Source organism: Eschrichtius robustus, chromosome 3, assembly GCF_028021215.1.
Source record: "Eschrichtius robustus isolate mEscRob2 chromosome 3, mEscRob2.pri, whole genome shotgun sequence".
Classification (NCBI taxonomy): domain Eukaryota; kingdom Metazoa; phylum Chordata; class Mammalia; order Artiodactyla; family Eschrichtiidae; genus Eschrichtius; species Eschrichtius robustus.
The window spans coordinates 27,138,183-27,154,375 of NC_090826.1; the positions used below are offsets into that span (position 1 = coordinate 27,138,183).

General features: G+C 45.8%; 1 protein-coding gene across 2 annotated transcripts in view; it reads right to left on the bottom strand.

Annotated features, from left to right (window-relative positions):
• The window catches only part of CSMD2 (CUB and Sushi multiple domains 2), a 645,193-nt gene that overhangs the window by 295,442 nt on the left and 333,558 nt on the right, over positions 1-16,193 (bottom strand). For both annotated transcript variants that reach the window (XM_068537861.1, XM_068537860.1), the window contains exon 10: positions 12,194-12,315. In XM_068537861.1, the coding sequence (XP_068393962.1) occupies positions 12,194-12,315 (122 nt within the window). The remainder of the gene's footprint in view (positions 1-12,193; positions 12,316-16,193) is intronic.

The following is a 16,193-nucleotide window of genomic DNA, read 5'->3' on the forward strand; positions in this document are numbered from 1 at the left end:
ACTATTCCTGTAAAGGGCCAGGCAGTAAATATTTGCCCCTGTGCATCCCATCTGATGTCTGTTGCAATGACCCACCTTTGCTGCTGTAGCATGAATGCAGCCACAGCTTCACACGTCCATGCAGCCATAATCCATGTACATTGGTATGTATACGAATGGGCATGGCTGTGTTCCAATAAAGCTTAGTTTACGAAAACAAACAATGAACTGGATTTGGCCCAAAGGTGGTAGTTTGCCGACCTCTGGTCTAGGAGATTCTTTGAGACACTTAATCACAGTTTTTGATCTTCCCTTTGATCTTCTCTTGAGAGATTCTGTCACTACAAGAGCCGACACCTATAATGTACTCGACTCTGTTCTGAGCGCTTTACGTACATCAACTCATGTAAGACTCCCAACAGCCACTATGAATACCTCCATTTTACAAATGGGAAAGCCCAGGCACAGAGACATTAGGCGACTCGCCTAAGATCACACAGCTAAGTGGTGGAACTGAGACTCATCAGGCAGCCAGAGGCCAGGCCCTTACCACTGTGCTCGCCTCACAGCATCCCAGGGAGGTCTCCGGTCCACAAGGTAGGGACCACGACTTATCCTCTCAGTCTTCCCTAAGCTCTTTTTCTGGATCCCAGCGGCTCAGCTAACACTTGCTCATAAAGTACTCCAAGGCCAGTTGTGCCTTCTGCAGACCAAGGGGCCTGGCCTCTGCAGGGAGTCAGGGTCCTGCCTGTACATTCTCACCACCGTCACCCCTTCCGGCCAGCCCCCACTCACGAAGCCACCGTCAAAAGACAGAGCATGTGATTACTATGTCTATGATGGGAAAACATTGCTTTGAAGACCAGAACCCAGAGCCATAAAATGATTCACATCACTGATTAGAGCACCATTGATGTGAGCTGCATTTTAGAGTGTCTGACCCTAACATGGGAGCTAATTACACCAAGCAGACAGCACAACATATACAATGTTGAAACTTTGGGATGGGTCCCCAGTGCACAGTGTACTGGTGCTTTCATTTTTTTTTTCGCTCTTCTCTTTGGCCTTTCTTTAAAGACAGGATCCTATAATGATTCATTAACTAACATGCAGATAAATCAAGCTGGCAAAGTGTCTTTCTAAGGCAGGAGAGTGGCAGCACATGAAATAGGCATGATTAAAGAGACACGCGTATATACAGCTCAGACACCCAATTTGCACCCATTAGGTAAATGAATAAACAAACCCTGCACTAGGGCATAATTACTGAGCACCTGCCTTGTGCCAAGCACCGAGCTAGCTGCTTCCCATAAGTTGTCTCACTTGCCTGACAATTCACGGCAGAATCTAAACGCCAAGTGCACAGTGCAGATGGTGAGTATTGGAGGACGGCAAAGGAGGGAGAGATGAAAGGCGGCTGCACGGAGGAGGTGGGTGTGCAGGGACCTGCAGGATGGAGAAGGGTGTGGGCTCCGTCCCGGACATGCTCTGAGCAGTGAACAGGGGAACAAGGAGCAAGGAGGGCAGCCGAGGGGTCAGCGAGGAGGGGCGAGCAGCACGGCTGAGTCTGCATTTTGCCTGGCAGGCCCGAGCAAGCAGTCTGGATTTGAGGGTGAAGATGGGGGGGAAGCTATAACTCGGCATGGAGGGAGGGCTGGAGGCAGAGAGACCTGCCAGGAGGCTGGTCCAGGGTCCAGGAGTGGGACGAGGGCTTAGGGGAGCCTGAGTCTGTGTTCATTGCAGAGAGCGGGTGGGGGAGGGAATCCTGGAGACTGTACCCCTCAGCACACAGCCGCCTTTCCGGAGAATTGCGGGCAACGGGAGTGGGACCATGGAGGGTGCCCACCCTGGGCCCAGAGGACATTCCTTGCTTCCTGAGCACCATCCAGGACCAGCCAAAGGACAGGGATCCCAGTCCTGCCAGGCTGTGCCCAAGGTCTCAGTGAGGCTCCAGAGGATGTGACAGCTCTCAGGCATATTTTGGGAAGCTGGAGTCCCAAGAGATCTAGACTGAGATTGTTTTGTCCAATGACCGCATTTCTATAACTGCCTCCTAGCTGGGCTCTGGCCTCTGCTGCCCATCCTTCACTCTGTACCAAAAACTCTGTGCCCCACGACCCCTTAGAGCTGGGGTTGGATAACTATGGTCCTTGGGCCAAATCAGGCCTGTGGCCTCTTTTTGTTTGGCCCCTTGAGTTAAGAAGTGTTTGTACTTTTTTAAAGGGTTAAAAAATAAATAAACCACTACAAGGAAGAATGTGCAACAGAAACCTCACATGGTCCTCAAAGCGTAAAATATTTATGATCTGGTTCTTTACAAAAAGTTTGCTGACCTCTGGACTAGAGCAATGGTTTTCAAATTGAGTTCCCAGGCACCCTGGGGTTCTACAAAGGTACTATGGGGGCACAAACAAAGGTGGGAAAAGAGCCAGAGTGGGCAGGGCCTTGCTCCAACCAAAGCAGTTCCTTTTCATCTAGTTCATGATTGGGACTCTGCGACAGACATAGTGGTTCACTCAGTGTTCCTCCCACCATTTACCCATTCTTAATAGAACGCTGGCTTTGTTTGGAACGTGGCAATATACCTGGCTAACCTGAGAGCTAAGGATAGTGAAGTGACAGGATTCTGGGCAATGAGACATGAGCTGAGGAGTCCTCAGGGCATTTTCCCACCTTTCTCCTTGCTTTCCTGGAATACAAATGTGAGGACAGAGGTGAAGCAGCCTTGTTGTGATCATGAGGACAAGAGCCACATGCAAAGCATGGCAGAGGGAAAAATAGGAGGTGCTCAAGACACTGAGAAAACTACTAAACTAGCCCTGGAGTCTTCACTTCTGGACCTTTGGGTTATGGAGAAGATAATCAGTGTTTTGTTTAAGCTTTTGTGGAGGAGTTTTCTGCAACTCACAGCCAACCAGAACCTAATGACTATGGGTTCTGAAGCAAGGCTTTCATCACCACAGAAAGGTTTATCAACTCTTGAGCCTCAGGAGAAAGTTCCGCTTCTTGGCATGGAAACCCTAGGCTTTCCATGGCCTGCCCCTGCCCCTTCCCAGTGAGTCAGAGCTCCCTCCACAACCCTCGGCTCCAGGCCTGCTTCCCTATTCCTCCTCAGAGCACTTCTCTGAGCTCCTGAGGGCTGACCTTGGCTTCCCCCAACCCCCCGCCTCAGGATACTAATGCTGCGGACAGCCTGACTATTAGCTCCATGAAAGGAAGGGAACTCCCTTTCCCTGGGCACGGCCTGCATGGTGACTCCTGCCTGGGTCTTGCTGAGGGCCCAGGGCAGGGCTGGAGAACTGGCTCTTGGGGTGGGGAGGAGGGGAGTCCGGTGGAAGGGCTGCTCTGACCCCTCAGGAGTTCAGGCAGAGAGGCCTCCGGCACCTTTAAGGAAGGGTTTTGAGGAGGTTGGGAAAGAAAGCCCAGGGGCAGAGATTGAGAACTTTCAGAGGTTCTGGAACTTTGGTCACTACCTCAGGTTTAATTTTGCTGGCTCTGAGAGTAGTGAGCCCTTTATCCATTCATTCACTCATTGGTTGATGGATTCATTCATTCAATTATTCACTCAACAGTTAATACGTCCTTGCCAGGTGCTGGGCTTTGGAGAGGCAATAGAGGAAGACAAACATGGCCATTGCCCTGAGACCTCACAGTCTAGAAGGGGAGACACACGGGTATATGCGAAACACAGCGCAGTGTGATAAGTGCTGAAATCAGAGGAACACGGGGATGGGGCAAATGCGAGGGGCACAAAATCCCGGCTAGAGGAGGGAGCAGGCCTTGTCTTCATGAATAGAGGAGGGTGTGTGGGAACAGGCCACAGCCAGCTCTAGGGGAAGAGGAGTGCCAAAATACACCGGGAACTGAAAACAACTGTAAAAAGGAAAGGGATCAGGGTCAGGACTTGGAGGAGGCCATGGACGGGTCCCTGTAGAGCCACCCAGTCATGAGGAATGAGCTGTGGGGGCATTTAGGGAAAACCTCTCTCATCACCAGCCAGCATCTTCCATGGGGCGCAGCACAGAGAGTGCAAGAGTGAATGTTTGCTCAATGAATAAATGAGTGAACAAAAGGGCCAACACATGGGTTCCTGACATTTGCACGAGACAGCGATTGTTGGCTGGAGAGTTATTTCTCTGTTTTTCGGATCTACAAAGGGAAGAGTGACACTGATAATCCCCAAGGAGTGAATAATCAAAACGCTGTTATCTTTGGCTTTGAAGTTCATAAAATGTGCTTTCCTCTCCCTCTCCCTTCCAGGCCCCCTCCTTCTCCTTGGCGTCCTCATCTCTCTCCCTCCCATATCTCTCTTTCTCTCCTGCCTGCCTTTTACTTCTTTTCTAGCACAGGTGGATTAACTGTCCTGATCAAATCCAGCTAGGATCATATGCAAATTGACTCATGTGTCTTGAGTTCATACTGAGAAGCTGTGAAAGAAAGGCAGATGCGCGCCTGTAGGGGGCATCGACTCAGGTCCGGGTTTCAGTCCTGACCACGGAAATTTCATCAGCCACATCTTTCCTGAGGCTGAGCTGAAAGGTCCTAATAGGACCCAGCATGGGCAGGGCCATACCTGAGGAGCTACCTGACGCAGAGACAGGTCTCTTCCGTCAGTTGGTAACGTATCCAAACCTCTGCTGAGCTCCTCCTCTGTGCCGGCCACTGTGCTAACTGCAGGAGAGATAAACAAAATGCCACTCCTACTTTGGGGCCTCTCACGAGCTATGGAGGAAAGAGATTCCCGACACAGCGCAATGTAACATGCATGCAAACGGAAGGGGCTGACGAAGTGCTGGAGGAACAGAGGCAGGACTAAGACCTGGTGGAGGTAGGAAGGCTTCTCTGAAGAGCAGGGATCTGAACTGTGTCTCAAAGATGGGTAGGGATTTGCCTGGAGGAGAAGGGAAGGCACACTGGGATAGGATGTGCTGGACAGGGTTCTTAAAGGGCCAGCTGTGTCTGAACCGGGAGTTCAGTGTGGCTGAAGCCAGGGCTGCCCGAGGGGAGGTGGGCAGGAGGGCCTCGTGTGCTTTGCTGGGAGGGAAGGGGGTTGTTATTTGTCACATACGCCAGGTTGGTCAGAACCACCAGGATGTTCTTGAAAAATATAGGTTCCAGGTTCCCATCTCAGACCCACTGTATCAGATCTTTGAGGAAAGGGCTTTGGAATTTGTGTCTTTAAACTTTCTCCAGGTATTTCTGAGGATTGACCAAATCTGGGAAATGTTATTGTGGGCAGAATGACTACAAAAACTAAGATAGCCCATCTGGCCAAGGCGGGGCTCGCATTTCTCCAGACCATCCCAATCAAAGGGAGAATGCAGAGCTGTGTACCTAGTAGGCCAGCATCACTTGCTCTGAGCCGCCTTTTCTCTTTTCCCTGAATCTGCCCAGCTTCCGGGAGGATGCTTCCGGGAGGATGGACCAAGGTGGTTTTAATTGTTTTATTCTTAGTTTATTGAGGAGAGACATACCCTTCACCTGCCTCTGCAATGAGACGGTCAGTTCTTGTTCCCACGGTGCAGAGCAGCAGAGCCCATGGTGCTCAATCAAGGCTGCCATCTTGACATAGGTTCTCGGCCATTCCCACGTCAGACCATTTTTGGGCCTTGTTTGGACCTTCCAATTGCCCTTGGAGGCCCTAGTCACTGAAACATTCCCAGCTCCCTGTCAAGCTCAACCAGGAGAGGTCCTACAAGGGGGATGAAATGGCAGGAAGGGTCCTCATGCCCACACACATACAGGTACTAGGGATGCGTAATCGTTCCATGATTATAAGGAGTCCTACTCTACACTCCTGCGGGCAAAACTCTCAGCTCCTTCTCATGACTGCATTTTTCTTCACCTGCTCATTGTGAAAGGAGCCCCTGCATTCTCAGTCCAATTTGCCTCTCACTCACTCCAGATCCTTCACTCACCATCCTCTTTCTCCTACATCTTCATTCTCTTTCTCTGTGCTTGTTTTGCCCACAGCCTACAAATGGGCTCAAAATCCCAATATCCTAAACAAACACCCTAAGTAGCCCAAACCTTTCTGCTTCCGGGAGAAGGTTGGGTCCACCCGACCTCCCTCATGTGCCCTTTCTCCTTCCCTCACTTCACAATGAAGTCAGAAAGGCTGTCTACATGCCTGGCCTCTTGAGCATCCCGCCCTCCCCATCCATTCACTCCCCCATCCCACTGCTGTTTCTGCCCCCCAAAGCTCCACTGAAAGGTCTTCTTCCAAGACCAAAGCCAACAGTCTCTTTCCAATCCTTTTCCAACAAGACGCTTCTCAGCGTTGCCATTATTAGATGTATCCTGGTTGGAAACTCTTCCTGCTTTTGCAGCTTGATTTCCCTCCTACCACGTCGACTGCTCCTTCTCTGTTTCTTTCACTGGATCTCCTTCATCTGTAAGGATTGTGTTCCCAGATCCATTCTAAATCTTTTCATTCTCTTTGCTCTCTCCAAGAAGGGTTATCCATGCCTTACGCTTCTGTTCCCAACTGTGTGTTGATGAAATGACCCCAAATCTCTCTCTTGAACCCAGATTTATCCAGTTTCCAACCAGTGTATCCAAATGTCGTTGGATGAAATGCAGGCACTTCAAATGCACATGCTTCCTTCTTGACTGCTGCCAAGCTTGTTCCTCTTCTTGTATTTCTTTTTAAAGCCACCGATTGGTCCACGTCAGAAAACACTGAGTCATCATCTATTTGTTCATTGAATAAATGTTTACTGAGTGCCTACTATATACCAGGCACTATGGTGGTCACTCGGGACACAATGTTGAATGAAATCTCTCCTTCTCCCTCCATCTCACACCCAATCAGCCATCAAGTCCCATCCCATTCCCTAAATTCCTCTTAAATATGTCTCCCCCTTCATGTTTCCAAAGCCTTGGTTGATGACCCCAGATTTCTTACTTGGGTAACTGTTTCAGTCTCCTAACTGGTCTCACTCCCCCCAGTATCCCTCTCTAATAGCTCTACTGATGCCAGAGTAATCTTTCAAAAATTCAGACCTTCCTCCTATTGCTCTGGTTCAGAAGAAAGAGTGGCCCTCATCTTTCCCAAGGCTGATCCCAGGGCTACCACTCCCAACCCCTCCCATCTATTCTGAGACCTTGTTCCATCCAGTAGCACAGCACAGCTACTGAAGTTCATGGGCAATAGACCCAAGAAGACTGGGTTTATATCTCAGTGTTGCCACTTATTTCCTGGTTATGTGCTATGAGTAAGTTTCTTAACCTTCAACCTGTCCACGATTCAGTTTTTTCATCCATCAAATGGGTCTTTTTAAAACCTAATTAATTGTGCTATGAAGAGAATGAAAGAAAGTCAGTTACACAGAAGGCCTAGCTCAGTTCTTGGCACATGACAGGCATACAATGAGAGATAGCTATTATTGTTATTACCAACAGCCTAACACTTCTACCCTTAAAAATCTGTTTCAGGACAAAACTCAAGCCTCTCTACCAAGCATGTGGGTTCACCATGATCTAAATCTTGCTGACCTTTCCAGCTTCATCTTGATATAGGCACGTTGAATTATTTTCAGTTCTAAGAGACTGTTCCAAACCTTGGTGCCTCTGCACATGTATCCACTCTGAAATACTGATTTCTAAGCCTACTCATCCTTCAAGACCCTGTTCAAATGTCAGTCACCTCCTCTGTGAAAAGTTCGCTGACCTTCCAGGTAGTGGCTCCTTCCTAGATTTTCCCATCGCACTCTAGACTCATCTCCATTAGCACTTATCCAAACTCTAGCTTTACATTTACTTACATGACTTCTCTCCTATGTGCACGCTCCTGTGCAGGGCAGAGATCATATCATGGTCAATGAACGAATAAATGCTTATCTCATAAAACATATTGTGAACTTGGAGAGGCTGTGATTTTTGCTGAAGGAGGTGTTCCCAAAGTGACCAGACAAGCAGTCCTTGGACACGCTTGTATCTCTCGTGTGGGCCAGTGAACAGGGGTAGGAACACACTCTGCATTTTCCCGGCTATTTGCAGGAAGGCAGCTCCAAGTCTTCAGTCTAAGACTTTGAGTTTCTACTCTTACACCCTCCTTTTGGCATTGTATGCTCCCTGGCTGTCCTCCTGGGTGGTGTCAGTAAGGAACTCCCTTCAGCCTTTCTGGGCTCCCCTAGCACTACCTGAAGCCCAGTAAGAACCCATGAAGCTGCTAAGAACACCCTTCTGCACAACTTGACTCTGAGGGAGTGTCCTTCAGAGGGGCTGGCTTCAGGAACCCGGGCTGGAGTGACCTCCTGCAGGGCATGTAGGGTAGGGACCAATATGGGGCCACTGACCTCCACACACCAGCCAAGGCTAGGCCTTCTGAGGGCAAATCAAATTGTTTCTCAGAAAATTCTCACGCCTTACCAACACTTCCCCCGTACCCCACCTTAAGATTCAAAAGCAAACAGAGATAAGCATTTTTAACAATGCCCAAGAAAGAGTCCTCTAGTCAGCAACTTAATAACTTCATGGTAGTAGGTCCTTCTTCTGGTTTAGCCTCCATTTCCATCCCCATGTGGCTGAAACATCCTTCTCCATTGACTAGGTTCATCACCAAATGGTTTGATAAAATATGAATCTTTCTTTGTAAAAGGCCTTGCAGAGGAAATCTGTTTCCAGTGTTCCAAGTATTATGGTCCTAGGCACTCTTGAGCAAACAATTTTAAAACGTTGAGTAAAATTTTAAAAGAAAAAAAAAAAAGCTTTTTACAAGTTAGTAAGTGTTATGAACTGAATTATATCTCCCTAAAATTCATATGTTGAAACCCTAACCCTCAATGTGATGGCATTTGGAGATGGGGCCTTTAAGAAGGTGATTAGGGTTAAATGAAGTAATAAGGGTGGGGCCTTAATCCAATGGGTTTGGTGTCCTCAAAAGAGGGGAGGAGGTACCAGAAAGTTTCTCTCTGAATGTGCACAGAGGAAAGGCCATTTGAGGACACAGTGAGAAGGAGGCCGTCTATAAGCTGGGAAGAGTCCTCACCAGAAACCAAATTTGCTGGCATCTTGATCATAGACTTCTAGTCTCTAGAACTGTGAGAAAATAATTGTCTCTTGTTAAAGCCACCCAGTCTATTATATTTTGTTATGGAAGCCTGAGAAGACTAGTATAGTAAGAATTCTTAAGAGTCTAAAACCCAGTGAATGTAGAGATACAAAATGTGATTCAGAGCATGAAGCTGGCTTTGGCCTTGAGTGCATTTTTAAAAACTGGTGAAGTAGAGCTTTGGTTTTCAGGGCCTTGTGGAGAAGAGGGAGAAGGAGACAAAGGTCAGGGTCCACCAAAGTTGGGGACTCTCAGATGACACCCCTGAACAAAGCTGAGCTAGTAAAGGCTGCACCCTTAGTGTGAGGATGAACTAGAAATAAGCCTACCTTCCTTCTCATACAGCACTGCTACCCTCTGGGTAGATCTCGAGGCTTATCGTTTATCTCAGACCTTGACACTGAGTGAACAGCAAACAGAAAACTTCCCCTGAGACTCCATCACGCTAAATCTGTCTTCACATGGGTTTTCAGCCTTCAGATTACTTGGGTGGTTTGAAACCTTCATACTGAGAATTTAGTCTGAAGAGGTTTCTGGCTGGTAATGCCCCCAGGCACTGAGCAGAAGCAAACACACCAGCTTCTACCCAGGTCTCAAGGAATTCCCACAGACAAAGTCTATGATTCTAACCACATAGTCGAAAGTTACAAAACAAAGAAAGAAACATGGTTCTGGGGGCCAGAGGTGAGAAACAACAGGCAACAGAGTGAAACTTGCGAAGATTTCATATACTGAGATTCATAGACAGAATATAAAACAAATGTGTTTAACATATTTAAATAAATATATGTAAGGAGCAAGAGATTATAAAATTAGCTCAAAAAGCACCTGAAAAAAAACTAAATAGGACTTCATAAACCAAAAATAATGATATTTGAAATTAAAATAAATCTCCAGTGAATGACTTCAACAGAGGTTAGAGATAACTGAACAGAGAATTATTGAACAGAATGAGAGAAAATGATAGACGTTAAGAACCAAAGAAGAGGGCTTCTCTGGTGGCGCAGAGGTTGAGAATCTGCCTGCTAATGCAGGGGACACGGGTTCGAGCCCTGGTCTGGGAAGATCCCACATGCCACGGAGCAACTAGGCCCGTGAGCCACAACTACTGAGCCTGTGCATCTGGAGCCTGTGCTCCGCAACAAGAGAGGCTACGATAGTGAGAGGTCCGTGCACCGTGATGAAGAGTGGCCCCCGCTTGCCGCAACTAGAGAAAGCCCTCGCACAGAAACGAAGACCCAACACAGCCAAAAATAAATAAAGTAATAATAAAAAAAAAGAATCAAAGAAGATAGAGTGAGAAACATTAACATGCCTTGTCAGACTTCCAGAAGCAGAAAAGAGAGAGAATAAAGAGAGACAACAGTCGAAATGACAATGGCTAAAAATTTTCCCAAACTGATGAAAGATGCAATCCATAGATTCAAGAAGCTTAATGAAATCAAATAGGATGAATACCAAAATATCCACAACTAGACATGTGACAGTGAAACTGTAGAACACCAAAAACAACGGTAGGATAGAAAGAGGAAAAACTCCAAATCATTTTATGAGGTTAACAATATTTTGACACAGAGATCTGGCAGGGGTGTGTGTGTATGCATGTGTATGTATGTATGTGTGTGTGTGTGTGTGTGTGTGTGTGTGTGTGTATAATATATTCTATTTTGTTATATATATAATACATAACAAAATAGAAGCAAAATCGCTATGCAAAATATTAGTAAATCAAATATAGGTATGTTTAAAAATGATAACACTAAATGACCAGGTTGAGTTTATCTCAGGAATGCAAGGTTGGTTTCACATCAGAAAAATCAACCAGTGGAATTCACCACACAGGAGAATAAAGGAGAAAATCATACGATTATATCAATAGATATAGAAAGATGCTCAATAAAAGTCAACATCCATTCACAATAAAAGCTCTTAGCAAACTAGGATTAGAAAGGAACTATAAATTTAAGAAAAAGACTTCAGCAAACATCATACTTAATGGTGAGGAAGTAAAACATTGTGTTTAACGCTGAACAATGGCAAAAGTGCCTACCATCATCACAATGGTTTGACATTACACTGGAGATTCTAGGCAGAACACTGGGGCAAGAAAAAGGTTGAAGAAAAGGTATAAGATTGAAAAGGAGGAAACAAAACCATCATTCTTTGCAGATGATAACTGTCTTGTGTAGAAAACTCCAAAGCATTCACAGATAAATTATTATGGAATAGTTGCTATATACAAAAACCAAAGTATAAAAATGAACTGCATTTCTAACCACCATGCAAGAAAAAGGTAGAAAATAAAATCTTAAAAGATACGATTTATAAAAGCAACAACAAATATATCTAGGAATAAATATATTAAGAATTGTACAAGATTTACAATGGAAAAATTACACAAGTTTACTGAAAGCCATTGAAGAAGCCCTAAGTAAATAAAGCTATACCATATTAATGGACTGGAAGACTTGGTCTCATAAAGATATCAGTTCTCCAATTTATCTGTAGTTTTGGTATAATTAAAATAAAGATTGCAACAGGTCATTTTGTGGATCTTGGCAAGATACTTATAAAATATATTAGAGAACAAAGGGCACTTCACAGGAAAAAAAAACACTAACTGGGAAATAAAGATGTGAAAAGATGTATATAGCAGTGCAAAATGATACACAACAACATAGATAAATCTTAAGGACGTAACTTTGAGTGAACTTGATTAATACTATACACAACGTGATTACGTTTCTATGAAGTTCAAATGCTGGCAAACTAAGTATTTTTATGGATACACACTTATGTGCTAACTACAAAGGAAAGCAGAGGAATAATAAAGCACACAATCGAGGTAATGGTGACCTGAGGGATAGGGAATGGAATGAGGTTAGTGAGGGACACACATCACTAAGATATCTGTGTGCTTTTTTTTTTCTCTTGAGTGGGGAGACGGCTACACAGGTGTTTGTTGTACTGATGTTCTTTATACCTTATATTTTACAAGTATGCTTTTTATCTACTTGGTATGTAGTAAAAACCATTTTTAATAATTGTCTGCAGAGAATCTACCACAACCAAGTTCTGGGTTTGAAATCCCTGGTAGGACAACTGTCCCCAGTCCAGTCCTGCCCACAGGACACTCCCCATCCTCCCCAAGAGCCTTACCTTGGCGGGGTTGAGTGCTGTGAGGATCCACACACAGTGTGCGTTGTTGTCATACTGAATGGGGAAATTAGGGGAGGTGATGATGCCCGAGGGGCCTCGAAGGTGGGCATCACACATACGGGCTGCAGAGAGGAGATGGAAGGCAAGCATTTTACTTTAGGTTAGGATGGGTTCCCATCCCCACCTCCCACTCCCAGCCCAGAAGAGACTGAAGTCTGTACATCCCACCCCAGATATGACTTCCTACTTCCTGTTTCCTTCCCCCATCGTTCTTAGCGGGCTCAAAGGAAGTCACAGTTCCCCAAGCACTGGGGGAGGAGTAGGCCCCACCTGCCTTGACCCGCTGCTCTCTAGGCAACGATGAACTTCCACCGTCAGGCTAAGCAAGTCCCCTACCCTGACTCCACTGTGACCGAGCAGCACATCTCTACCACGAGAGTATGGGCTACTACACACCTTGACCTCAAGCTAGGTGGACCCCATGTACTTATGGGCCTGCTAAACTGCTCTCCTCCTGCTCTGCTGACTTTTCTGCACTCCCCCATTTGCTCTCAGGCCTCCTGAAGTAGAATCTCATGGTGTCCTCGTCAAGGCCACCCCACTAGGTATCAGAATGTCTGAACCCAAGGACTCTGCCGAGGCCCCTGGCTCAGCCCAGTGCCAGGCACCCAGAGTGATTTCAGGGACAATAAAGTACTTCCCCACACTTAGCAGGTGCCTGAAATAGGCTTTTGACTGGAAGCATGAAGATTCAAGGTGAATTAGAAGAAGTGCTCTCCTCAAGTAGATATAAAGTGTTATCAATCACAACTTAATCTAATTAAGCTCTTTAAAATAGCTTCTAAACTAATTAGATTAAGTAGTGATTGATACCAGTTAAGGTACTACATTGTATCTAGGTGTTTGCCTTCTTTAAAAACATGTTCTTTAGTTCCAACCCCTTCATTCTTCAATGTTAGCGCTCAGCTGTTTTAATAAAGAGCTCTACGAGCCTGTTCTGTTGCTGCCCACGTGGCAATTTATCTTAATTGTAGGCAAAGTGCCTAACGGTAAAGAAAATAGCAAGCAAACTCAACAAGCCTAAGTATATAAAATGAAAGTGGTGTCAAACCTGGTTTCCTCTGATGGGGCAAAATATCCTAGAACTCCTCTCTGTGTGTGGACAGGGCTGTGATAAACCTTTCCCAGGAAACCCTTCCTAGGAGGGCCTGAGGAAGCAGGCTCCCCAGCTCTGGACATAATTAATCTCTTCTCATTTCACACACTCATGCCTGTGCTCATTCATTCCCACATATACTGAGTGCCTATTAACAGGCCAGGCAGAGGGTGGGGAGAGAAAAATGTCTACGACACAATCCCTCTTCTCTGAAGGGCCACCAGCAAGTGGAGGGAACATATGTGAAAAACAGCTAGAGTGGAGTGAGTGTTGTCAGGGGTTACGTGCAAGAGACTCGGGGTCAGAATTGCTCCTACGGCTCATCCCCCTCAGCGAGGAAGTTCCTTTCGGTGGCTCTCCCCAGTCCTGCACCTGAAGGATCTTCTCATCCTGACCTCAAATGTTGAATCAAGTTTGAACAAAGCCCTAGTGGAACCCTCTCCCCCACTCCCCTCCCATGCATCTGATTGCTCCTGTAATTCTGGGCTGAGAAACACGGACAATCACTGATTCCACTTGATACAACTGGGCCTGAAGGCAGCACCGCATGGGGAGGAGAGAGCATGCTGTGGGGTCTACCAGCTTGGCGTTCTGGGTTTTAAGTCCACTTGCTGTTTGTTTAAGTCTGGTAAGTTAGAAAACCTCTCTGATTCTACTTCACCTGTAAAATGGGACTAGGGATATTGCCCCACTGAGGCATGGTGAGGATGAAATTCTATGAGATTTTGGATATGAAGGCTCACCAAGGATCCGGGACATCATCAATATTTAACAAAGGGGAGCTGGGACTGTCAGACTCTGATTCATTCCATCTCACTATCCCCAAGATTTCTCAAGGCCAGGGATCTTTATTCTATCTTTCCTGAAGTTTCTTTACAGGATTTTTTTTCCCCATGACCACACTTGAGACTGACAACATCACTAAACAAGTCAGAATAAGATAATCAAAACCAAAACCCTGATCCCAGCCCACCTTTGCAAAGAGGACCTGTGGATTCAGAATGCTAGACGTGCAGGGAATCCGACAAATCTCTACCAGCACTACCTTACACCTATTCTGGAGACTCAGGTTGTGCTGCCAAAAGCCCTCAGCTTCAGACTTAATTTATCCTGCACTTGTTTCCAAAAATTAGACGGTATTTGCAGTTTGTTGAAATGTGCTGAAGGTAAATTAGAGAGAACAGGTCAAAAAGGCATTTACCACTTTAAGGGCTTAGAGGGGTTTAATGAAAATATTACAATCTGCAGCTAGCTAGCATGGAGCACCTAAAAATAGGTTCAGAATGGAGCACCAAGCTCCTTTTCTCCTCTGCTGTCTGGGTAAGGTCAGCGGGTCTGCAGGCAGACAGACAGACTTCTCAGCGGCTGGCTGCGATCCCACCAACAGATGGATAGATCATCGCTGTGGCCCACAAGGGCTGGCGAGACGGTTGATGCTCAGACAGGGACTGAATAAATGAATAAACACATATTTGTGTTTCTCTATTTGCCTTTTCCCATCAAATGCCTTGCTGGGTAACTTTCAGGAGACTTTTCCAGGACCTTCCATGCCCAAGCTCTGCTGCAAAGTCCCATTCTTCCTCTGAACATCACTACACCATATAACAGGGGCACTATTCCAGGGGACTTTAGGGAGATATCGCTTAGACCCACAGCCAGTTCTGGCATCAAAACAACTTGGTGCCAGAAAGGGAACTGCTCCAGGTGCAGGTGCCTCTGGTCTTCTATCTTCTCCCCAAATCTTTTCTTTTTATAAATAAATAAATAAATAAATAAATAAATAAATAAATAAATAAATAAATAAATAAATAAATAAAAATTTATTAATAAATAAATAAATTTATTAATAAATAAATAAATAAATAAATTTATTTATTTATTTATTTATTAATAAAATTATTTATTTATTTATTAATATATTTATTTATTTATTTATTAATAAATTTATTTATTTATTTATTAATAAATTTATTTATTTATTTATTTATTTATTTATTGATTGATTGATTGATTGATTGATGGCTGTGTTGGGTCTTCGTTTCTCTGTGAGGGCTTTCTCTAGTTGCGGCAAGCGGGGGCCACTCTTCATCGCGGTGCGCGGGCCTCTCACTGTCGCGGTCTCTCTTGTTGAGAAGCACAGGCTCCAGACGCGCAGGCTCAGTAATCGTGGCTCGTGGGCCTAGTTGCTCCGCGGCATGTGGGCTCTTCCCAGACCAGGGCTAGAACCCGTGTCCCCCGCATTGGCAGGCAGATTCTCAACCACTGCGCCACCAGGGAAGCCCGTATCTTCTCCCCAAATCTTATTCCCATCCTGCTCCATGCTGGCTTCCCTCACTTCTCCTACTACTGACCTCCCTCCTCATCCTTTCCTTTCCATAGTTCTCTCTCTAGGACCACCTCCTGACCACCAATTCTAAGGCAAACAAACTCTGACGTGTAGCTGCAATGTCTTTCAGAACTGCCTGCTCCAACTCCTGCGGTGAGTGAAGCCCATCTCCCCCTCCTGGGTCCGCAGCACTCCGCAGTGGAGAGCTTTCTCCTCCCCTCCAGTGTTTCGTTCCACGAACAATTGCTAACCCCCTGGAGGAAGTCTTCTTTGACCTTCATCTGTATCTCACTCCACTGACAACAACTTTCTCTCCACCATCAGCTCCCTGTCTTCTCCTCCACCCTTACCCAACTTAGATCCCATGGTCCACCATTATGATCATTTTCTTGCAAATTCACCTAAGTCCCTTGCTCCTTTTTCCTTTAAATGATTGCCCAAAAGACATCCATTGTGGATGAACTTCTCCACCTACATTCTCTAGCCCTGCCCCCATGCAGTAGAGCTTTGCTGGAGAA